The sequence below is a fragment of the Lethenteron reissneri genome, chromosome 24 (assembly GCF_015708825.2).
Source record: "Lethenteron reissneri isolate LAM-NWPU_2019-01 chromosome 24, ASM1570882v1, whole genome shotgun sequence".
Lineage (NCBI taxonomy): Eukaryota > Metazoa > Chordata > Hyperoartia > Petromyzontiformes > Petromyzontidae > Lethenteron > Lethenteron reissneri.
Window position 1 is genome coordinate 3,540,445 of NC_083802.1, and position 24,766 is coordinate 3,565,210.

Consider the following 24,766-nt stretch of genomic DNA (forward strand, 5'->3'; position numbering starts at 1 on the left):
GCTGCTAGCGCCGCTGCTAAGATCCATATCGGGAGATACGCTTTGGGCGCGCAAGTCACGCATTTGGTGGCAGTTATTGGGATTTTAAATGTTGTATTATATTGATTTGTTTTCTAATATTTGAGCAAGGTTACATTAACATACACGATTTTCCGTTAAATGTTAATTGCGCAGCATGCAGTTTATGTTACGCGAGAATGTGTTATCTTTACGGGCGATGCTTTGCAGGCAAAGAGCAACTGGGTTGATTTTCAGCTATTCATAGACCCCGGGCATGATTCATGTTCTCACATAAAACACTGTTCTGTGTATTTTCTGGATGGGAAAATGGCTACATTGATAGACATACAAGCAATTTGGTTGTGTTTTTTGAAACAAACAGTGACAGAAATTGCCTTTCTGCCAAGAGCATGAATTAGGCCCGCTAATGTAGAAAATGCTGCACCAGGACTCTTTGTTGCTGTCACAGATTTGGAGGACGTTTCTGGACTGTTTCGCACCGCTCTTGAGGAGAGATATGCTGAAGCTGTTGACCATCTGGCTCACACTCTCATTCAGGTAACACACCTCGCAAGCTGCACGTCTTTCACCCATTAACTTTTGTAATTGTGACTCGAATATTTGGTCGGCACTAATTTGCAGTGCTTCTCAAAGTGATGTCAGATTAACACATTCCTGCGGAGGGAGCTGGTAGGAACGTTGGGTTGCTCGGTCAATGGCCAGGGTCAACGGCGGCGTGGTGTATTCCGCAAATATGCCCGACTGTGAGGGCGGGCACAAGCCGGCGTGAGTAGGTTAAACGTTGAGTTTTATAAGGGCACCACGGGGTGACCAGCCCCTCCCCACCCAGCCCCACCCCTCCCACCCCCAACCCAGCACACTGTCCACAAATGTCATGTTACAAAGAGATGTACGTTGCATGGCATTCAAATCGATATATTTTTCAGTTTTCAGAACTGAAGTTTAACCAATTGAAGTATATTAACGAATTCCACACCTTGCTTTGTGTGTGCAATCATTAGTGATCGGGCTGAGACCATCAAATCACAACACTTGAGAACACCAGTTTGATCCCCAGCGGCTGCCTAGATGTTAACCCGAGATGCATACATTTAAATAATATTGAACTGGTTGATAGTTTAAAATGATCGATAATAAATTTTGCATTAACAAAGCAATATTCGTACTTGGTCATGCATGATTCTCTGAGATCAGTGATTGCATAATATTGCCTCGTTTCTGCCATAAGTGAGGCTCTTCTCGCTCCTTGCTTGCACTGGACTGAACAAATGATCCCAGGTGCTCATGGCAGCCCACTCGTTTAACCCCAAAATTGGGTAACTGAACTCCCTTTCTAAACTGAGCATGATGCTTTTACCCCCGCGGGCAACACCAGAACCACTTGAGACACCGCAGGGTCAACTCAGAAACGAGATGCACTTCTCGTGATGTCACTTGCTTAATTTTAACCTCCAGAAAATAATGAATGTCAACGAAGGACAGCAGAAAGGTAAGCAAAATTGGATATTTGCTTTATAATGCTCTAACCTAGCCCATGTTTTACTAAACCCTGTGAAAGAAAGTTAAGATTGTGTCCTGACCTCCGACACAAAGCAGTATGGGGTTGGGAGAGGCTGGTTTGGGTTCGGAGGAGCCTGGTTACTCGTCTAATTGTAATAATCAGAATCTTTATTTATCCTGGGGAAATCCGATGAGCTATGAAGCTCTTTTTCGCAAATGTCCAGTCGGGGCGGGTCAGAAAGTTACACAAAAAAACCGATAGGAGTGCAAAGTATAGGAAAGGTATGCAAATCACTAAAAATAAATAAACTAAAACGAAAGCCCATTAAGCTGTTCATTCTTTTTCAGAAGCTTCCTGGCTCAAGAAAAGGGCTTACATGTGGACATTTACAGCAGCCAAATAATCAAAACTCAGTTTTATAAAGTGTCTTTCAAATTGGCAATCTAGCATTGGCGACCCATAGTTCGAGCCCTGGTACTGCTGATAAGATTTGAAGCACGAACATTTTTTTTATTATGGGTACAAACTGAGCAATCATTGGAAGGACGTTTTTTAACCAGTTTAAGTCATAACTGGATGTGATGTTTCCATCCTACCTTCGATGTTAGTTGTTATTTTTGCCCCTCTGGTTTTAGATTAACAGGTAAAATGTCTTTACATTAACAGGTTCTTTCGGTAAAGTCACGTATGAAGATAAAATAATAAATTAAATTAAATACTAGCATACGACGTTTCGATTGCAACACAAGCAATCATTATCAGGTATAAATTAAATAGAAACACAAATCTAGTATACTTAGAAATGTAATGTAATACAACAGAGAGTCGGATAACATAACAGTCAACACCCTATCTGGTTGATTACGTTCTTCCTGAGAATGCTAAATTTGAGAGAGAGATTAAACACAGAACCAGAAACATAGACATATAAGCAGACAGATATCACAGAGATACATAGAGAGAGAGTAAACATAGGCACACAGAGAAACTACGCCTCTGTGTCGAGGCCTTAAATAGAGAAGGGGGGGGGGGCGGGGGCGGGGAGAGAGGGAGGGGTTAGAGAAATTAGCATGTCCATGAGTGGAAACGGTGAGTGGCAAGGCGTTGCTCGTTTTCATCGATGTGGCGTTAGCTCTGCGATCTTACATCGCAATGCTAATTTCTCACATTAACATCACTAGCCCCGCCCGCTTCGTTTATGACCCTTGGGCTACACCCATTTTAAACCTTTAAAACATCCTGCCTCAGCAGCTTTTCTCCTGATGATGATTGCTTGTGTTGCGATCGAAACGTCGTAGTTTTATTTTATTTTTATTGTTATTTTCTTTGAACCTATCTACGTGACTTTACTGAAAGGCCCAAGAATAAGGTACAAGCTTATTTAATAAAACAACATATCTTCGAGTAGACTGCACTGATGTATGGGAACTCATGCACAGTTATGCAACACAGTTTTTTACAGTCAATCAGAGATGAGTGAAATAAAATATAATATTACCATCGCGGAAATCAGGCCGGCAGGGGCCAAGGCGAGGGGTGGGGGCAAGGTGGGGGGGGCAAGGCGGGGGGGGCAAGGCGGGGGGGGGCAAGGCGGGGGGGGGCAAGGCGGGGGGGGGCAAGGCGGGGGGGGGCAAGGCGGGGGGGGCAAGGCGGGGGGGGCAAGGCGGGGGGGGGCAAGGCGGGGGGGGGCAAGGCGGGGGGGGGGCAAGGTGGGGGGGGGGCAAGGCGGGAGGGGGGCAAGGCAGGGGGGGGGGGGGCAAGGCGGTTGTAAAGTTCAGTTCTTTAAACAAGCAACTCTATGCCTACAAATTTAAATATTAAACTTTGCTTTCGTGGTTGAAAATGTATATACAATTAACTGGCTTATAAATAACGAATGCAGTTATCTATGTGGCTACTATTCCCTTCAGTGCTCTTTTCTAAGTGCCTGTTGTTTACCAGCAGCCCTCCTCTGTGACCGTGAACAGCAGTGGCATGCCATGTGCATATGAATGCGGTCCCACCTCTTTGATCCATGCTTGATGCCACTGTGTCACACAGCTACTACGGGCTGTCGGTGTGGTTCCCAGAGGTGATTAAAGACCTCCAGGAAAAGGAATACCACCACCACACGAAGGTGCACGTTGGGGAGCGCATCCATGGCTCCACGTTTAACTTCTCCCTCGTCAATCAGATCCACCTCAATGGGGAGTTCATCAATGACAAGTGAGTGTACATCGCATGTATGTGTGTATGTTGAACTTTATTTGCACCGTATGTAGCCAACTGTGCTAATCGGAGATCTGGGGGGGGGGGGGGGGGAGGACAACAAACTAAACAAAAAAAGCGGTTCTAGAGAAATTAGTTTTCATTCTACATTTAAAAGTGCATAGCTCCAGTGGCCTCCTAATATTGGAAGGAAGAGCATTCCGGGCGACCACAGAAGCGCATATGAAAGTGCGAGATGCAATGACCGTCTTTGTTCAATGGCGAGCCACGCGGGCGGTGAACAGTGGCGGGCCGTGTATTTTACACCTAGGCCTTCAGTGGCATCCTCCCACAATTAAACCGCCTTCGAATAACCTCACCATGACACGAGGGCTATAGGCTATTGTCATTCGACGTAACCACCCCATATTCACAGTGACAGTAACCTTTATCGAGTGAAATAAAGTGATTAAACACGAGGCTCAACACCTATGAGAGTTACAATACACTAATTGCAGAGACATGAATACATGGTGACTGAACCCATCAAGGATGTACCACTATTACGCAGTATGACAGGATGCTGCATCACAAATAGACATCGCATAGCCCAAATGAATATCATTACCAAAGGAACAAGAACAAACTCACAACAACCAGTCACATTAACTCATACGACCACCAAGCAAGCAAAAATGCCGTGAAACACAAATAACACAATCAGGATTCAACAGGCTTCCCAACAGATTCCAGCCAAGCTAAACGCACATGCCACCACGCACACTCAAAGGCACAGCCAGGCCACAAAATCGGAACATCATTCACACCAGCAGCAACGATCTTAAGCAAGCAATAATAATAATAAATAGCTAGTAACAGGCCCGGCGCCAAGATTAAGTCTGTCTGTCTATCGATCTCCTCCGCTCTGTTTTAATTCTATGGACAGCGCGGCACCTACACACAACAAACAGCACTGTCTATGGTTCTGAAACAGCTAAGCCATAGTCACATGTATCTCGGCCAATCATTTAGTTGTCTTTGCTATTTTTCTATAGATGCATAACACATAAACAGAGGGGGCAAAAAATACAACTAAAATACAAAAATACTAAAAAAATACCGAAAAAACCTAAGAGTATGAGTCCTTGCAGTCACGAAAGCTTCAAATCTAGAACAAAAATACTAAGCCATACCCTTAAGACCCCTCGTGGCGCCAGGCCCGGCGAGTAAAGATTCATACAAATCCCTCAAACTTACCAAAGCTGCTCATCATTTGAAGACAAACTCCATCCTCCTTTCTTTCTTTACAAAGAGTGCAATGACGCGGTTGTACAGTACATCGGTGCATTTCAGTTCCAATAAAGGGTCATTCTCGATTGCCATGGAGTCCAGTGTTGACAGTCGAGCCTGCTCAGTCTTATGTCTTGAATACATTTTAATGCGTTTTAGGGCAGAAAATGTCCGCTCGACAGAGGCAGTAGACACCGGGATGGTCACCGCCAAACATGCCAATGCGTAAAGTTGACGCAAGCTCCCACATAGATCTTTCTGCTGAAGGAAAGCGAGGAGGTCGGGCAGGGCTTTTTCCTTCCAAATCAGTCATAACATACATTACAGTCAATTCTAAGTCTGGGCAGGTCGAAGAGAGTTCCGTGGCTCTGCGTTCAGCTGGAGAAGGCCGCATCCGGGAATTTTTTCCGGTATGTCTGAAACTGTTGAGGGTCGAGGAGGGAGAGAAACATGGCTTTCTCGTGGTCTTTAAACCAGTTCCGTATCTGGGCAATGATGTTGTCCAAAATGTCGCTGTGGTGTTTCTGGTACCTTGCGCGAATGTCCCCCTGTGCTTGGCCTTTCCGTGTGCACCTGTTTCGCACACAGTAGAGTCATAAATCTCACCAAATTGCCCTCTCTCCCTCTCAATGGTGTCACAAAATTCGTCCATTCTTGTCAGACAGAATTGTACATCGAGTGTTTTGTTCTGCAGTATTCCAAAAAGCACATCCGAATACTCAAAAATGACGTGAAAAGTGTAAATAAAAAAAAACAAAACTCAAAATCATCCAGACGTGCATTGTATCCATCAGCACAGCGCACAGAATCCTCGTCGTACTCATCATGATGTTCTAATATGTGCTCAAATAGCTCCTTTAGGGCAACGCTCTACTCAAAGACTGTGCTGATCAATCTAGAACTATATTGACACCTTGTTGGTGCCACACGAGGAAGACGCCGCTGGTGGATATCGTCAAGCAGCTGCTTGTGCTTAGGGGATCTGGATAAAAACGCAGCTTGGCCATTGCGATGCGCAAAAAAGATCCTACATTCTCTAAGCTTCGATGCCCCTTGAGTCAGTACTAAATTAAGTCGATGTGTTTAGCCATAGGAGCCCTCACCTTAACTTTAGCCTGCACCCCATTTAGTCCAGATGCCATGACAGCAGAGCCATCAAAGCACTGGGCCACAATTTTATCCAGGCATTCGTGTTCCTCCAGGAATCGGATAATGAGAGCAGCAATGTCATCAGCCCGCTTGCCACTCGTAACATCGTCAAATCTGACAAAGCTCTCCTTGACACTTGTGTCTGTCACATAATGGAGCACCAGTGCCAGCTGGGCTGCAGTACTGACATCTGTAGTTTCGTCCACCATAACTGCGACAAAAGGTACTTTATTGATCTCTCTTTTAATCTCCTCTCCCATCACTTCAGCTATAGCACTAATCATATCGTTTTGTATCTTGCCTGAAGTCCCAGTAAACACTTTGTTAGTGGAAAGTGTGGTAATGCAAGCCTTTGCTGTGCTCGGACAGAAAGGAAATAAGCTCGACATAGTTACCCCTATTTGTGGACTCCTTGCTTTCATCGTGTCCCCTAAATGAGAGCTCTTGTTTACCCACAAAGATGACACAATCGATCAGTCTTTTCAGCATTTCCCTGTTTTTCTTGACCTTTTCGTCGTGGAGCTCCGTTTCCCTTCACATTTGTTCACCGAGTTGTAGATCCACTCGGGTGTCTCCGAAGGTTTTCAATAGCACCGTTGCTTGCAAGTGTCCTGCCGTGCTTTGGTGTCTCGTTGCTGCCTTGGTTAGGCAATTCAGGTTTGCAAACCCAGCGTGGCTCCAAACACCATATCGGTCGGTTGCAAACAACAGGCATTCCCAGCAATACAATTTTCAATGTTCCTTCGGCGCTGCAAGCCAGGTGTAACTTTCGTAGTTGCTCGATTGAAAGCGCCGCACTAATCCTTTCACTGGCTGGGACAAGGTTGCTAGCTGCGGGGTTGGTCGACCTTTCCTCACAATTTCCAGTTTTTCTTGAGAGATCCTTTTCTAAGAAGGTTTTGCCAGTAAATCCACCACCAAATCCATTTCTTCTCCTCCTTCAGCCATTGTGCGTTGAAAAACAACAGGGCTAAGTAAAAATCTAAACAAAAAATCTAAAGCACTACATCTAAAAATCTAAACGTCACGATAGAAAGTTTAAATAAAGCTTAGATGACGCTAGGTTACGTGCTAGCTAGTTTTACTTCAGTTAGCGAACTGGCCCTCCGATCACGCTGCACGAAAAATGCTAACGTAGGCAGCTAGGCCAGCTTGAGGGCTCCGGCGTGTCAAAGAATAAGCCCAACATGGCAAACTCGAAATCTGATTGGTTAAAGAATATGACAATCAACAACATCGCCCCCAATTACTTCAACAGCACAGGGGATTCTCTCGACATTCTGAAGGCCTCAGGGTAGATTTTTCACCCGGAGACAGCACAGGTGGAAAATCTGATTGGATCAAAGCTCTAATCTATGAGCTGCGCTGGAAGTAGCGCAACTGAGGGAGAGAGTAGCAATGAAGTGACGTTAATAGACTGATGGGAACGAACTTTGTAAAATACATATAGCATTAAATTATAAAAATACATTTTTTTGATTCAGACAATCTCTAGGCCAGCAGAGGAGGCCTTGCTGGCCCTGACGACCCGCCTCTGGCGGTGAACCATGACCATGCTTGGCCTCAGAGCCCCCGTTATACTGCTGTCATGTGCTGAGACGAAGCAGAAATATGGAAACAATGAAATAAAGAGATGAACACAAATTGCAGTAGAGCAGCTTTGAAACGTTGAATGTGATCATGAAAACGAGCATACCGTTTGTGCCATCAGTGCACACTGTCAGCTGTGACGTGGATCAGAAACATGGAGCCCGACAAAGGAAAAATGTTAACCAATTTTTAAAAGTGCACACAGAGGCATGGATGCTTGGCATTAAACTGAGAGACAGACAAAGGAACACATGGATCTAGAAACAAACACAGGCCATAGACATATTGAGATAAAAAATGGGCTTGGGCAGGACAGATTGCGAAAAGGCTGATGGACATGACTGACGACTAATGACCGTGTATCAAGTGAAGAGCCAGTTTGATTTTAGTGGTAAAGTAATACCCCCGCTTTTTCATCGATTCGCAAATACGTCGTCTCTTTATTCCGTTCTCATATCCGTCACCTCAGCCTTCACCTCCACCTACCCTGGACACGAGCTACTTTGCGTCACGCATGAAAAAATGAACTGTACTGTAGACTACAATATATTATTTATCTTCAGTATTATGGTGATTTTATATCGTGTACTGTATGTGTTGAGTACAGTATTTTAAGTATTTTTTGCAATATAAAGTAACATTGTGTGGGTATGTCTAGGATGAAGATGTGCACATTAACACACAGCTTCACCATACCCTGTTGTCTTTCTTTAGCCCTCGTCACGTGCGGACTACATTTGCTTTGATTTACGTCGATTCGATATTTGTCGCAACTTTCAGGAACGCATCCCCAATGTAAACTAGGTTATGACTGTACAGTATATAAAATAACACAGATTCCGACTATATTTATAAAATCATGGTCATGACAGGTGTATCACTTGAAACAAACACGACATTTGTTTTCAAGCTTTTTTTAGTTATGAAATGTGTTAGTGGAGGCATGTTTTATTCAGAACAAATATAATATACAGTACTAGCTTTACTACCCGGCTTCGCCCGGGATTTGGATTCTTGTCTTGGATTAACACACGGCCTACGCGGAGGGTGGGGGGGGGGGGGTGCGTGACGTCAGCAGGCACACTGCGTGACGTCAGCAGGCACACTGCGTGACGTCAGCAGGCACACTGCGTGACGTCAGCAGGCACACTGCGTGACGTCAGCAGGCACACTGCGTGACGTCAGCAGGCACACTGCGTGACGCTGCCGCATGCGGGTGACATCACAGATGCGACGTCACCGCTCACTTGCCGTGCAATATATTATATCGATTATTGTGCCCCCCCCCCCGAAAAAAATATACAAAAGTCTATTTTTATACTTTTTGCATTGTGTACAGTCTGGAAGCTACCCACATGCCACATTTCAAGTTTGTTGCATGTCGGGAAGTACGCTAAACATTTTGAACAGATATATTCACAAATTTTCCTTTTATATAGATAGATGATGAGACAACACCTAGTTTAAATATAGAGATTTTGGAAACATTAAGAAACTTTGTAGCAAAAACAAACTGAAAATCAGCAAATCATGTTAATTGTAATATATATGGTGTGAAAATCTAAAAGTTTAAATTTAACACTGAATGGAACATACAGTTTCAGGCTGAGTTCACCTAAAATATTACAAACCTAAATAAACACGTATAAAATAAACTAAAAAAGTAACACAAAATTAATTTTCCACACAGAAAGCAAAAGAGTAATCATTGGAAAATATGCAAATTTGGTATATATGTAAGGAAGCAAATTTTGTATCTTGTCTAATCAGCTTCTAAAACATTCATGTTTATCAATCAGTGAAATTACGTGAGATTAACTTTTATTCTGATAAGCAATGTGTGACATCATAATTATACTTTTATTTGCCAAATCTATTTTTTGGGAACGTGACCGTTTTATAATTTATACACTATCTCAGATTGCAACGCTTCATTTTTGGAATGAGCACCTGCATTAATTGGGACATCAACCTTATGTAGCATGCCTTGTGAGCAAATATTAATTATAATGCTAATGGTGAAAGCTAGAAAAGGCTATATAAATTATAAATATCACTATGATAACAAAGACATTTGGATACACTGAAATCACAATACGGAATGGAAAGCGTGATATGAATTTTTTAGAATTTAAATTCTCACAAAACTCCATGAACTTATCTGCCAGAAGGAGCAATGCCTGAAGACATGAAAGACTCCAACATCATCACCCTGTATAAAAACAAGGGTGACCGTGGGGACTGCAATGACTACCGCGTCATCTCCCAGCTGAGCATCATGGGGGAAACCTTTGCCCGTGTGGTCCTCAGCAGGTTACAGATACTAGCTGAGAGGACGTATCCTGAGGCTCAGTGTGGCTTCAGAGCAGGAAGGTCCACAATTGACTTGCTCTGCTCCTTGAGTCAGCTACAGGAAAAATGTCGAGAACAGAGAATGCCCCTGCACTTCATTGATCTTACGAAGGCCTTTGACTTCATCAGTAGGGGAGGCCTCTTCAAACTGCTGGCAGTCATCTCCTCTTTCCATCACAACATGAAAGGAACAATACAGCACAGTGGCACCACCTCAGAGGAATTTCCCATACTCAGCGGTGCTAAACAGGGGTGCGTGCTTGCCCCAACACTGTTGGGCATCTTTTTCTCACTTATGCTCACACATGCCTTTGGGACAGCAGAAAAGGGAGTCTTTCTCTATACAAGATCTGATGGCAAACTCTTCAACCTTGGCCGTCTCAGATCCAAAACCAAAGTCCGCGAAGTCCTCATCAGACAACTCCTATTCACTGATGATGCCACGTTGACAGCTCACACAGACCAAGGTCTGCAGACACTCATCAACCACCTTGCCAATGCCTGCAACAACTTTGGCCTGACAATCAGTCTGAAAAAGACCAATGTCATGGGCCAGGGTGTCAGAGACACCCCTTCCATAAACATTGGCAGCTACACCCTGGAAGCCATTCAGGACTTCACCTACTTGGGTTCCACCATCACCTGCAATTTGTTCCTTGTCACAGAGATTGACAAGCGCATTGGGAAGATGTCTACAGCTATGCTCAGGTTGACCAAAAGAGTGTGGGAGAACAAATCTCTAACGCTCAACACCAAAGTGCAGGTGTATCGGGCCTGCATCCTTAGCACCCTCCTCTATGGGTCTGAGTCCTGGGCAACATCCACACATCAACAACATTGACTAAACATATTCCACCTCCGATGTCTTAGGCGCATCCTCGGTATCAGATGGCAAGATCGCATTCCCAACGCCTCAGTCCTCAACTTGGCCAACATTCCCAGCATGTACTCTCTACTCAGTCATAGGCGCCTGAGATGGCTTGGACACGTGCGTCGCATACAGGATGGCAGAATACCCACGGATGTCTTGTACGGCGAGCTGACATCAGGCACATGGGCCACTGGTCACCCAGTCCTGCGCTTCAAAGATGTCTGTAAACGGGACATGAAGAGCTGCGACATTAACCCAAATGACTGGGAGAAAACTGCCGGCGACCGACTCAGCTGGCAGCAGGCTGTGAAAACAGGCATCAGGAGAGGCGAGGAGAAAATCCACACCGCTTGGCAGACCAAGAGGGAGCGACGTAAAGAAAAAGCAATGAATACCTCTGGAGCTGCCACCGCATTCACTTGCCTCTGGAGCTGCCACCACATTCACTTGCCTCTGGAGCTGCCACCGCATTCACTTGCAATTGCTGTGGCAAGGATTGTCACTCAAGGATTGGCCTACTAAGTCATTCTAGGCGCTGCAAAACCTACAGCTGACCTCGTAAGGCGCAAAAGAATTGTCTCTCGAGACACACAGGCCTATGATGATGAGAATTTAAATTGACGCAAAATACATGTATTTATTACAAAAATTAAAACACAATGTTAGTCATTAACATTGACTTAATGAGGAGTATGTATATATTTATTTATTTTCTCTCACACTTATCCGGAGTGTGGTATCAGCATAATGTCATGACACAAACTGTCCACGATGATCTGTTGAGGAGCAGTGAAGCCCTTAGAATTTTAGAATGGCCCACGGAAGGTTTTTTTTCTTCCCCCAAGGACTTTCTCGCTCACCCTGCTACTGATTTGTAATGCTTAATTGTCACAGCTGAAATGTTTTCTTATTTAATTGTAAAAAAAACGAATTTAATGGGATGTTGCAGTCGTTGGTGATTGTTGGGCTGAGACCATCGTAAATTCTCCACACTTGAGGATACGGATTTGCACCCAGCATTTTACCATTGCCAGCTGAGCCACCTCCACAAAGCAGTCTTAAGTGCAAAGGCAGCGAGAGGAATTTTAAGTGTTGTACAGGACCACATTAGTAATATATGTTCAATTATATGTATATAGCTATATATATTCGTACATACACAAATGTATACAGCAGTTTATTTGCATATAATATATCTCCATAATCAAGATATGGAAATGAGATTAATATAATAACTCATTTCCAGGTAGTCATGGGGAAATAAACATGAATTCTTTATGCGCACCCTAATTTACATTTTAATTTATTGAGGCATATTAAAATGTAGATGAGAGAGCAGCCAGATAAAGAGCTTTACAGATTATGTGTCTAAAGCTGGACCACACTGAGGACGATGCAGTGTTTGATGGGGGATTTTTTGGGATTCATGAGAGTTGCACATTTTGTTTTACAGTATTTATATCTAATAATAATGCTCCTCTTGAATTGTATTACATTCCTCCGTGCGTTTCTCTGCATATCTTCATTAGATGCAGTGCTTAAAATGTGAATCATTTGCGACCCTTTTGAGTGAAGGTCTCCCATGCCGTATAGGCCACGGGTTGAACCACACTGTCATTGTAGGCCAGTGAAGGTAACGGCCAAGCACTGGTTAAGATAGCACTTGCCACTGATGTTAGCTGTGTATAGGAATCAAACTCAGGTTGTCGCATTTATAGCATGGTGTGCTAACCACTGCACTAATTGCCCCTCCCTTATATAGATGTTACATCAGTATTATACTGTATTGTTTGCATCAAAGCAATGATTAAGGACAATTGCTCTCCTTTGAAGTAACTGATCTTTGTCATAGGAATGCATATTTTCACCATAGGCTCAGGACCGAGAGAGATGATCATTGTACACTGCTCGCTTGACCATGGAGACAGGCATGAATGTTTTCACAGTGTATTTGGATCAACATTCTTTATGGATAACAAAAGCAAAAGCAGTCGGGAGATGATTCATTTAGAATACGCTTTGCTATGTATTTTGAACTGCTTTCGCACCGTATGTAGCCAACCGTGCTTATTGGTGGTGCGTGGAAGGACAACAAACTAAACACAAAAAGCAGTTATAAAGAAATGTTTTCAATCTAGATTTAAAAGTGCATAGTTCTAGTGACTTACTAATATCGGAAGGAAGAGCATTCCAGATGGCGGAAGAAGCACATCTGAAAGCGCGTGATGCAGTGACTGTGTTTGTTGAATGGCGAGCCAAAAACCGCTGTGAGGATGTCCAGAATTCACTTGATGGTTTATGCTTCTTGACGAGATCAGCAAGGTATTGTGATCATTTGTGGCAATCACTGTGATGTAATGAGTGCGACCTTATAATGTATTAGTTCGGCAACAGGAAGCCAATGTAGCTCAGTGAGCACTGGACAGACATGGTCAGATCTTGCAGGACCCGTCATGACACATGCCAAAGAATGTTGTATATGCTGCAGCTTGGTAATGTTTTTACCAGATGTCCCGTAGAATAGTGAGTTGCATTAATCGAGCCTTGTCAATACTCTGCTATACACCACCGTGTTTCCCATGTCATGGCTCAATAGTGGCCGAATGTGTCGTAGAGCCCTGATATGAAAATTGCAGAACTTGACTATATTTTGAACAAAGAACATATTCTAGTTGAGTATGGTGCCGAGGCTCTTTAGATGAGTAGAAAACTCAATCCTGGAATCCGCGACTGCCACACCTGATCCTCCTAATATTTGTTTTCGCCTGAGTGCTAACCAGCAGAATTACAGATTTTTTTTCGATTAAGCAGCATTTTGTTTCGTGAAAACCACACGAGCAATCTTCGAGGTTACCAAGGCTCTCCAATACCGAACTTTGACTTCACTGCGGTATACAATTGTGTGTCATCAGCATACCGATGGAACTTGATGTCACGCAATGGGATGACATTGGCGATCTGAGAAACGTGTTTTGAAAATTGAAGGGCCTGAGGACGAACCCCAGTGGTACGCAAACTAGGCACGGCATAGGCGATGTTCATGCCCAGCTTGACGGACTGTGATCAACCATAGACTGTGATCGACCACAACAGTTCTAAATTTAAATGGCAACCATATTGTCAGTATTACTTAGGCCCTTTAAGTGCAATTCGAAGTTTATTTCAGCAAAATATATGTAACAAAACATTGTTTTCATGTCGAGACAAGAAGCTCTAATGCCTCTTTATGGCTGTCCTGTGCTGAGCTCTCACCAGACCAGGTTCTCAAAGGATATTAATAGGTTGCATTCAATTTCACCCACATATGAAATACTATTTGATTTAAGCAGGTGCTTGTATTGTATTCAATATCAATTTACATTTCTTAATGTACAACAAAAACTTGAAAATGTCAGGTGGCTAATTGTATCTTTCGACCTTAAGACGTGAGCTGTTGTTGAGGGGGAGGTGGATTTTAGTTGTGGGGTGGGGGGCAGTGTGGGGGAGGGGAGACCCCTGTTGAATGTTCACCCCCCTTCTTTATTCTCATGATCAAGTCAACAAATATTCGTAAAGAGCCTTTGTTCATCAATTTCAATAAGATTGACCCATCTACGAACTTGTTTAAGGATGGGCAATGTTTCTCGTTAGAATATGCAAGTGTCTCATTCTAACTGGTTACTTGCTCTTCCATGGTCGATAGTTCTCGAAAAGGGTGTCAGACTGTAAATACGATGCGAGTCTCATGTTTGCTATATAGTTTTGTATTGTTAACATGTGTACACTTTTGTTCACTCCACAAACGGAAATGTAACATTAGCATGTAATTGGCAGAGGTGGGACAAAGTCATTGTTATGCAAGTCCAAGTCGAGTCTGAAGTCATCAAATTCATGACTCGAGTCTGACTCGAGTCCAAGTCACATGACTCGAGTCCACACCTCTGGTAATTGGCATCTAAATTAAAAAAAAAACTGCGTCAAATATCGCTACTCACATGAATAAATGCATGTTGTGCAATTGCAAAACTTAACATGAATGATAAAATCTGTGCATCGTTATATGTCTAGGAAACACACCTGTGATGAACCGATTCACCCCATGGAAAACTCAATCGCTCTACATATTAAGCCTCTCGCCACAATCAAGACAATGTTGATGAACCTCTGTGAGGCTAATTCATGACGATCCCACTGGCGATAGTTTTGCAGAGTTGTGAGCACCACTGCCCCACGTGGCCTGATTTGACCACGTAGGGCAGTTTGTTCAGTGATCGGTGGGTCTTGCTTTATAGTGGCTTGTCTTTCGTTTTTCATAATATCGATGGTGATTTCATGGATATTTGTTTATTTCTCTCAATCCATCCTATGTCTAACTGAATTTTCAAGCCACGAATCTCTTCACGTTGTGAGTGTGCCTACCCTCAAATGCAAACATGTTTTTTTTGTGAGTATAAAAAGTATAGTATGTCGAAAATGTTAGCTTCTTCAATAAGATAATGAGAAGAATAATGTACAGGCCACTTGTTATTCTATTCCTAGACGACAGCCTTCCCAAGCCATGTCAGTCGTGGGGGTTGTTTGACCATACTTCACCACGCTGGTTAGTGCGTTGTTAAGTTATTGTCACGTTCTCACTCCAGTTCCGTCATCACTGATCCTCTCATCATTAATGACCACTCATTGTTTTGCAAAGGTAAATGGAGGTACTGTACTTGTTTTCGATATGCTCACCTGTTGCTCTGTTTACATTTATTTTTAATCTTAACTGGAATCTTCATCACATTTAATACATTTCGCCAAGCTTTCAATAAATCCACAGTTACGCAAACGAGTGAACAGGATGTGTTTACAGCGTTGTTGAACGTATTACAAACAACAGCACGTGGCTTTGTGAATGCATGTACTGATACACACTTTCTTTACAGATTCACAAACATAAAGTTGAAGTCGGTGACATTTGAGGATTCGTTGTTCAAGAACTGCACCTTCGAATCCATCACCTCAACCAACACCTTTTTCAAGAACTGCACATTTGAAGGCACTAAGTTTTTTGATACAGGTAAGGCAGCAATGCACCACTCGGCACCATGTTGTAGAGTTTTACAGTGTCACGAGTTAGGCATTCTAACGATCTGTTATTTACATCATTAGAACTCCTTTTCCAGTACCAAAATATAATAATAGGAGGTTTCCCCTTTTTTCTGGCAACAAAACTGAAACCTTTTACAAGGATTCATGTCTGCATTAACCACAATACTTGCAGTCAAAATGCAAACAAAAAACACACTATGATAATATATGCATTGTCCTTGAAACTGATTGGTCCACACCAAGGGACGACTTTCTTTTGAGCCTCGACCCAATTGGTGCTCGACCAGAGGACGCCAAAAAGCGTACAGCTCAAAGACAATGAACTATCAAAGTAATGAGGGCTCGGGGTGAGCATCTACTTTGATAGTGCATTGTCATTGAGCTGTACGCCTTTTGGCGTCCTCTGGTCGAGCACCAATTGGGTCGAGGCTAAAAAGAAAGCTGTCCCTTGGTGTGGACCAATCAGTTTCAAGGACAATGCATATAGTATCATAGTGGTTTTTTTTTGCATTTTGACTGCAAGTATTGTGGTTAATGCAGACATGAATCCTTGTAAAAAGGTTTCAGTTTTGCTGCCATAAAAAAGGGGAAAAACCCTATTATACGATCTGTTATTTGCCAAAGAATTGTGCTGGAAACTCCTCTTGTTTTCCTTCCGTTTGCCTGGAAATCATGATGAAGGCAGAGTTAATCTAATCTCCTGGACTAAAATTACACTTTACAGAGCTAATTTGTATTTAAAAAAAGCTAATAATGTACAATCCATTATTGATTGTCAAAAACAAAAAATTGCAACGAATGTTATTACATGTTGATACATTATTTAAGAGTTTTTTAGGCAATGGTTATGAACAAAGATGACGACAAACGCAGTCAGAACTCGCATTCAGATCGTCCACAGCATGAACGGCATGAAAAATGTTTCACTTGTATAAGGGCTCATAAGCATATGGACTGCCATGGCTACCTCAGAGTAGTCTATGGATGATGGAAAGATAGATGAACGGTGGAATTCCTGAAATTGCATAAAAATACCAAATGGTAATACGTAGTTATGCATTGTACCGCTGTTTCCGATAGCATTGTGACGAAATAATGTGTATTAAAAAGGATTTTGCTGCATTAGAAAAGGAAAGTTGTATTTGTCTGACTGTTCACAGCATGTCAGATTTACCACAGACTGCCTACTCTACAGCATTCAACATTTTACAGGACATACAATGAAATGTATTTTATATTGATAATTGTTTTTCTCTTTGTGTTATTAAAATTTTCGTTGTTACATTGTGGTGAGCACTTTTGGATTACATTTTATTTTGTTTATTTTTATAGATACTGTAACTTGCGATTTTTTTCCTTGTTTTTTGTGTCTGTATGTGTGTTGATTTTTAGTGGGAAGCAGTAGTGTAGCGGTTAGCACACTGCGCTACTAATCTGACGACCCCAGTTCGATTCCCGCTCACGGCTAACAACAGTGACGATTATCTGAACCGGTCTTGGGCCTCCTCTAGGTCGACTCAGCCTCAAATGAGTACATGGTGTGATGTGTAAACATCGCCGCTAGGGAGACAAAGGCGGCCGGGCGTGGTGCTGGCCACCCACCCCCTTGTGTGCCGTACCGGTCTTCATAGGTGCTACTCACTAACAGCACTTGCCCCCCAACAGTCTGTTAAGGCTACACGGGGGATCTTTTGTCTTTGATGTTTAATGCCAATGTTATTACCCCCTTTCAACCCACCCGCAATGGGCCCCACCAGACCTGTTTGAGTTCAAGTTCATTGGGACGGTGTTCATCAACTCCTCGTTCATAAACAGCAAGAAGGGTTGTCAGATTGACTTCAGCGACGACTTCAGTGCATACTGGGTCTACTTCGTCTCCTTCCTGGGCTCGCTCGCTGTGCTGCCTGGGAACATTGTCTCTGCTCTGCTTATGGACCGCCTTGGCCGCCTAAAGATGATTGGTGAGTGAACGGCCAATTCCGTCACAGGGTATGAGCCGGTTATTAGTGTGTCACACTGAGCACCCCCCACCACCATGTTACCTTTGGCTAGGGGCCATTTTACATTATGAAGCATAGTTACTACGATACTATTGTATGTGTTATCTTCATCACCTAGTTTACGGGGTTTGATCCCAACCCTGACGCCTATATATTTTGAGTTTGCACGTTCTCTCCGTGGTCACGTGGATTTTTTTCTCTGAGTTCTCTGGTTTTTCCCTCCACATTTTAATGGCTGCTATAAATTTGCACACGATAAGCCACTTCTTTGAGCTATCATTTGTGGCCAGGTCGCTTTTGAAAAATAATCTAATAGCTCAGTGGGCTTCAACTGGTAAAATACAAATAGTTTAGTTTTAGTTTTTAAGTCATTTGCTTACCTTTCCTATATTTTGCACTCCTGTCGTGTTTGTATGTTATTATTGTAACTTTCTGATCTTCCCCTACTGGACAACTTTGAAAAAGTGGTTTATAGCTCATTGGAGTCCTCCAGTATAAATAAAGATTCAGATACTGACCATTATAATATATAAAAAATACTGTACGTTTTACTTTTACCTGCATATGAATTTGCTAATATTCCTTGGATGTTATAAGCATGTCATTCATAGATTCAACAGTTATAATACATTTTTACAATCAAAATAATTAAATGCTAACGTTCATGCAAATCATATGCTAATGTTACAGTATTAGATAATTTAGTAAACAAGACTGTTCAAATGAGATAGAACAAATGATAAACAATACAAAGGAGAGTAAAAATGAGAACAATATTAAAGTATTCTACAAAAAACGCATGAATCGTGACAATTCTTCAAATCACTATCAACGTAATTGTTAACTATTGATGTGCAAGTTCCATATGTGTCTACAGAGATGCAAACTGAACCCACTTGTTGCGTATTTTTCGGTAAAGAAGTTAACATGACCCGCATGCCTTCACCAGAAATTATGCTGCTTAATAACTCCTATTATTGGTCTTTCTTGATCGCATGTTACTTTTAAATAATGCATACAGTAAACAATTAACCACACTTAATTCTGCACAAGATCATTCCTCATCTCTGACCCCCTTTGCTGGAGTCTTCTCCCCACATCCCTGCTGGGCCAATTGCTCCTCCGTAAGCATTATGAATATTTTATTAACTGTAAAAAAAAAACACAAGCGATCTCCAATTAGTGTGTTTAATGAGTCTACTATATGCATATCTCCCCTTGCACTATAGACCTTGCCCCTTTGAAAAACAACCATTTTGGGCTCAATTAATTTGTTTGAAGAAGCCCGTCTTTTTACCGATGTTTTTTTTCTGGAGAAATGGCCAGCCTTTTTTTCTGCAATAGCAAGTGGAACTTGCAACTAAATACGTTGCATTGGCTTCAGCCACATTTAATATAAGTGGGCCTGTGTTCAGGCTTAGGTTGGTGTAGGAGATGGGCCACGACAAAATAAAATGGATATCCACCTTCACGGATGTGTACAGCATGGGTTAGCATGTTCAAAAGGTATCAAATGTTTATGAGCTATTGATATTGGCGACTGGCAAGGGCCCTTTGCTGAATTACCAGTGGGAATTTTCCACAAACTTTGCAGCAACTTCATGCAGCCAGGATTTGTGAAAACTACTTTCACTTCAGCAGGAAGCTTTCCACCAATCTGAACCTGGCTCTGCAGGGTCGTAATGGGTGCACACATCTTGGCTGCAAAACCGACACACTCGCACCACAGTTATGTGAATACAAATTTTTGCTGATAATTTACTGTACATGGGGTATGTAATCTATGTTACGTCATCATGTAACACAACCCCCGCATGCCCCAAAATGATGTAACTAAGTTGTTAAAAAGTACAGCCTGGCAGATAACTTATACTTAAACAATTAATGTGGATGGCGTTCATTGCTATTCGTTGGGTCTTTCAGTAAAGTCACGTAGATAGATAGGTTAAAAGAAAATAACAAAACTACGACGCTTCGATCGCAACACAAGCGGTCGTCATCATGAACCTATCTACGTGACTTTACCGAAAAACCAAAAGAATATGAATTCCTGCAGTCACGAAAGCTTTAAGTCGGTGTTCATTGCTGTTGATAGTCCTGCACCCGTAGTGTCAATTCCATGTCCCTGTGACAGTGGACAGTCTATCCATTAAACAACCAATGTTGACTGCCCTGCACGTCTGATCTAACTTCTGGTGGTGCTGTTTTGTATCAACCCTGATGATGGGGGGGTCTACTGTTTCAGAGTATATTGTGAGTATTGTCATCATTATTAAATAAACTGTATTGCAGCAGTGCGTATGTGTACAAAGGTAAAGATACCCTGTAATAGCCTTAACAGCCTGAACAGCATTTTGGGGAAAGTGCTGTTAGCGAGCACCTGTGAAGGCCAGCACGGCACATAAGGGAGTGGGTAGCCAGCACCATGCCCATCCGCCTTTGTCTCCCAAGTGGCGATGTTTACACACCGCACTGGGTACTCATTTGAGGCTGAGTCAACCTAGGGGAGGCCCAGGACCAGTTATGAAAATCGTCACTGGTATTGGCAGTGAGCGGGAATTGAACTCAGGTCGTCAGGTTCTTAGCGCGACCCACTAACCACGACACTACCACTCTCCCCCCACACACATAGAGATACGTGTTTATGATTACTGTAGTTATTTTATAAATAATATTGAATATCATTGTTATTAGTAACTTAATTCATAACTATTTGATGTCATTCAGTCAAGGCATTATTTCTTCTTTGATGGACACTTATGTCATTTCATTGTTAATTGATATAATTATTTTTGTTACCTTAGGCTTTGAACAATCCACACACAAAAAAGCATTGGCACAACCTCAAAACTAAATGCTTGTTTAAGTCACTGTAGAGATGATTGAAACATCGAAGTTTATTAGCAATAAAAAATTAATGTATCAGTCTCAATCGAATAACTGCAGGTGAAATGGAAAGAAAAGTACTCATGGCACCACAACTCTAATTATGGTGCTTGTCAAGGATTTATGATCAAGTTTAATGACCATTCTTTTTCCACAATCCTCATACTGGTATCACGTAACACTTTGATATATTTATCACAAAAAACACGGTTGAACTCCTTATTCTTGCAATGCCTATTACCTCTGCCCTAAATCCGTAGACAAAAATCCTATTATCCACATATCCATTCCTCCTATATCATTTGTGTTTGCAGATAGTGTGGGAAAATTACTCCTATTATGAACGCGTGAGCAGAAAGAATTAGTCACTGTGTGGATTAATGGATTGAATCATAATGGATTGATTATGTTTTTGATAATGATGATGTTGATATCCCGTTGCTGTTTGCTGAGTGATCCCATTATCTCTTATTACATGAAGATAAAAGGAATCCTATTATCCGCTTATATCCATAGCGTATGTGTCACTGTAGCCGTCTCCTGCTATCCGTGATTATTCGAGCAGCATTTTCCTCCTGGCATTCATGTTATCTCTTTGCTGTGAAGTTGTCCTCGAAAACACTACATGGAGCCTATTATACACCCGCCACAAGCAGTCACCCAGAAGTGGAGGCAATTTCCTTTGTTTATCCATATTTATCTGCGGCCTCACAGGTAAGATAAGATGAGTCAATTTCAGAGATAAACATGGATAACAAGATTCACAAAAAGCACCCCCTATATCGACACCAATAAGAATGGGTCCTGCTGTATTGGCGAGGAAAAGTTGTGCATCTTGGACAGACATTGCACCAGCACTATATTCTGATGAAGTCATCGTGATGGCACGACCACACTCAAAACTATAGCCCACGTAGCCATAAGCAGCATCAGTGTAGTTTATTGGTCTCGTTCCACTGAGACTCACCTCACCGCTCGTTATTGCACGAGCACTGGGAAGAGTTGCTGCTATAGTAATAACTTGCCAAATGTTGCTGTCTAAATCATATTTTATCACAGTGTCTGTATACGACGTTTTTGCAGGCGTATTGTTATTTGATTTCAAAAGATGCTCCAAAAGTAATGTTGAATGTTTTTTTTTACTCTCAATCTTTACTTATTTAAACATGTAAAAATTTACACTGTATTTTCATTCATGGGGTTGTCATGATCTATTGTTTTTCAACACGTGGTCTGTATCCTTGTCCAAGCACTTAAGGCCAATGTGGAAGCAAAGTAATTTAATTCACGTCATCATTTCACTTGTGAGCAGACTGCTGCAAAGCAGTGTCCTTTTCAAAATGTTGCCCATGTAGGTCATCCTTTAAAGGATGAAACGGCTGAAAATCTGAGGATGCCTGGTCTGGGCTATATGGTAGATAGTGCACCACCCTCACCCAAATTGTGCAATGGCCTTTGATTTCGTATGGCTCATGTGTGGTCTGGCATTGTCCTGTTGTTGGAGGGCTACTGCCATCGAAACAAATTCATGAGATTCAAGCCATTCTCATGAATTAATATCCACAAATTTAAGACGTGACTTTGGGGATATATGTTATAACTTCTGGGAAATCTTCTTGGTTCTTTCGGTACCGAAAGAACCAAGAAGATGAATCCCTGCAGTCACGAAAGCTTTAAATCGAAATTCTGGGAAATCCCTCATAATTTATTTACAGTATTTAAAATATATATATTAAGGCTTATATGACATGACAAAATATGTTTTTAAAGCTTGGGTAGCGGCATTTACTGTCTTCTGCATCTCTTTGCAACTGTAACCAACATTTTATGGAAATCCCATGAACAGATTACTTAGAGGAAAATAAGGGAAGGCATGGCTCTACTTCATCAGAAACTGGAGAACCTGCAGAAAAAACCCACACGACCACTGGGAGAGCATCATTTCACATAACTGTTCATTGTTGCAATCAAAGGCCACAAAGTTAATTGTACAATGATGCCTTGTGGAAGGAATGTCGCAGTTGGTACTCATCCAGTTTGTGAATAGAGCTGAGGTTGTAGAAGGCAGCAGCAGACGTTTCAGCAATTGTAGTGAATCAGTGCAACATGTACAGCAGTGGCCTCTTCACTGTTTCTGTCACAACTCTTGAGAGTAGTGGCATGACCCTGTCTCTCTCACGCAGAAGTGAGAAGATTGGCCCTAACCCCCCCCCTCACCCCTCCTGTCGTTCGCAAACACCAATCGAGCAGTGCTGCTAAAATAAAAAAGGTCAAAATGTTTCCGTTCTCAAACAAATATCGAGCCATTGATGGGAATTCTATATTACCAAAATGTGGGGTTATTCGCCCTATGTAATGTATGCTAATACAGTAAAACCTTGGATTGCGAGCATAATTCGTTCCAGAAACGTGTTTGTAATCCAAAGCACTCGTATATCAGTTGTGATCACGTGACGCTCGGCAGACAAAGCGTATACGTGCTACTCGTATTACAAGACCTCGCTCGTTTATAAAATTAATATTTATTTAAAAAAATTGGCTCGTCTTGCAAAACACTCGCAGACCAAGTTACTCGCAATCCAAGGTTTTACTGTATAGTATATGGGGTGGAGTGGCGGTGCAGTGGTTTTTACACTGCGCTTATGAACCCAGCTACCCGAATTCGATTCCCAACCTTAGCTAACATCAATGGTGAGTAATATTGGAATCCACCCTGCACCTCCCCCCACCCGCTTCACGAACCCGTACTGACTAGTACTGTGAATACTCTTTGGTTCTTTCGGAAAAGTCACGTAGGTAGAAACAAAACAATAAATCACGACGTTTTGAATGCAACACAAGCACCCGTCTTCAGGTGAAAATCACGAGAGCCGCGATGTCTGCTGCGAGCAGCACGATGTCTGCTGCCTTGTGTTCAGATCAAGATTGGTACTGTGAAGTATGGTAAAATTAAACCTATAACCTAAAACACTGTGGAGAGGCCTCATCCAGCAGTAAAATAACAACGTGCTGTAATTATTTTAATTACAATACAATAAAGTTAATAAACCCTTAATATTCGCAGGAGATACCTTCCTGGAGAACAGCTTGAATATTAAATCGTCAAATATTAATACTCCAATCTTATGATGAAAATAGGATTAGGGGCATAAACATATCTTACATTTAAACATAAACATACGAACTTCCCCCACGCGTCCGATTAGCACGGTTGGCTACGTACGGTGTTCAACATTCACATAATGAATACATATATTGTATAGTATTATGTTATTTAACTTACCTTTAATAATGATGAACATAAACGCATTTAAAAGTGCAAACAGTCACAAATGAAAAAAATGTTACGCAGTGAGTAATTCCAAATACGTGTAAATTGTAAAGGGGAGCACTTACCTGTAAATAGTGCGACAGACAGAGGCAGACTGACTGCCTACACTCCTTGTTGGGTAGTCGCCGCCTCTTAATAGCCACGAATATTTAAAATACAACCCCGCGAATTTCAAAGAGCATGATAGTAAATTTGTCGTGAAATCATAGCACCGCGATTATAAAAAAATATATAACGCAAATGATAAGGGTTTAATGCACACCGTGATTTTTCAATTGTGCCTATGACAACCTCAGGGAAATTAGATAGATTTTTACATTCTGCGTTACATTTAATCTTCGACCAACTTAGTTCTGTCCATCACTGTGAGCTTTATATTAGCTCTAATTTCCTCTCTGACACAAAATAAATCACACTGGCTGTTTTGTCAAAAGGCACACATCTATGCAGGTATCCCTCGATTTAGGAAAGGAAGGCGTTCCTCAAAAGCACTCGTGTAAAAGGAAATTTCGTCAATT

The 24,766-nt window shown here is 42.1% G+C and overlaps 1 protein-coding gene across 1 annotated transcript in view; it reads left to right on the forward strand.

The window, feature by feature from the left end:
• The window catches only part of LOC133346428 (synaptic vesicle glycoprotein 2C-like), an 86,667-nt gene that overhangs the window by 48,486 nt on the left and 13,415 nt on the right, over nt 1-24,766 (forward strand). The window contains exons 8-11 of the mRNA XM_061557992.1: nt 470-558; nt 3,563-3,727; nt 15,866-15,999; nt 17,789-17,992. Of these exons, the coding sequence (XP_061413976.1) occupies nt 470-558; nt 3,563-3,727; nt 15,866-15,999; nt 17,789-17,992 (592 nt within the window). The remainder of the gene's footprint in view (nt 1-469; nt 559-3,562; nt 3,728-15,865; nt 16,000-17,788; nt 17,993-24,766) is intronic.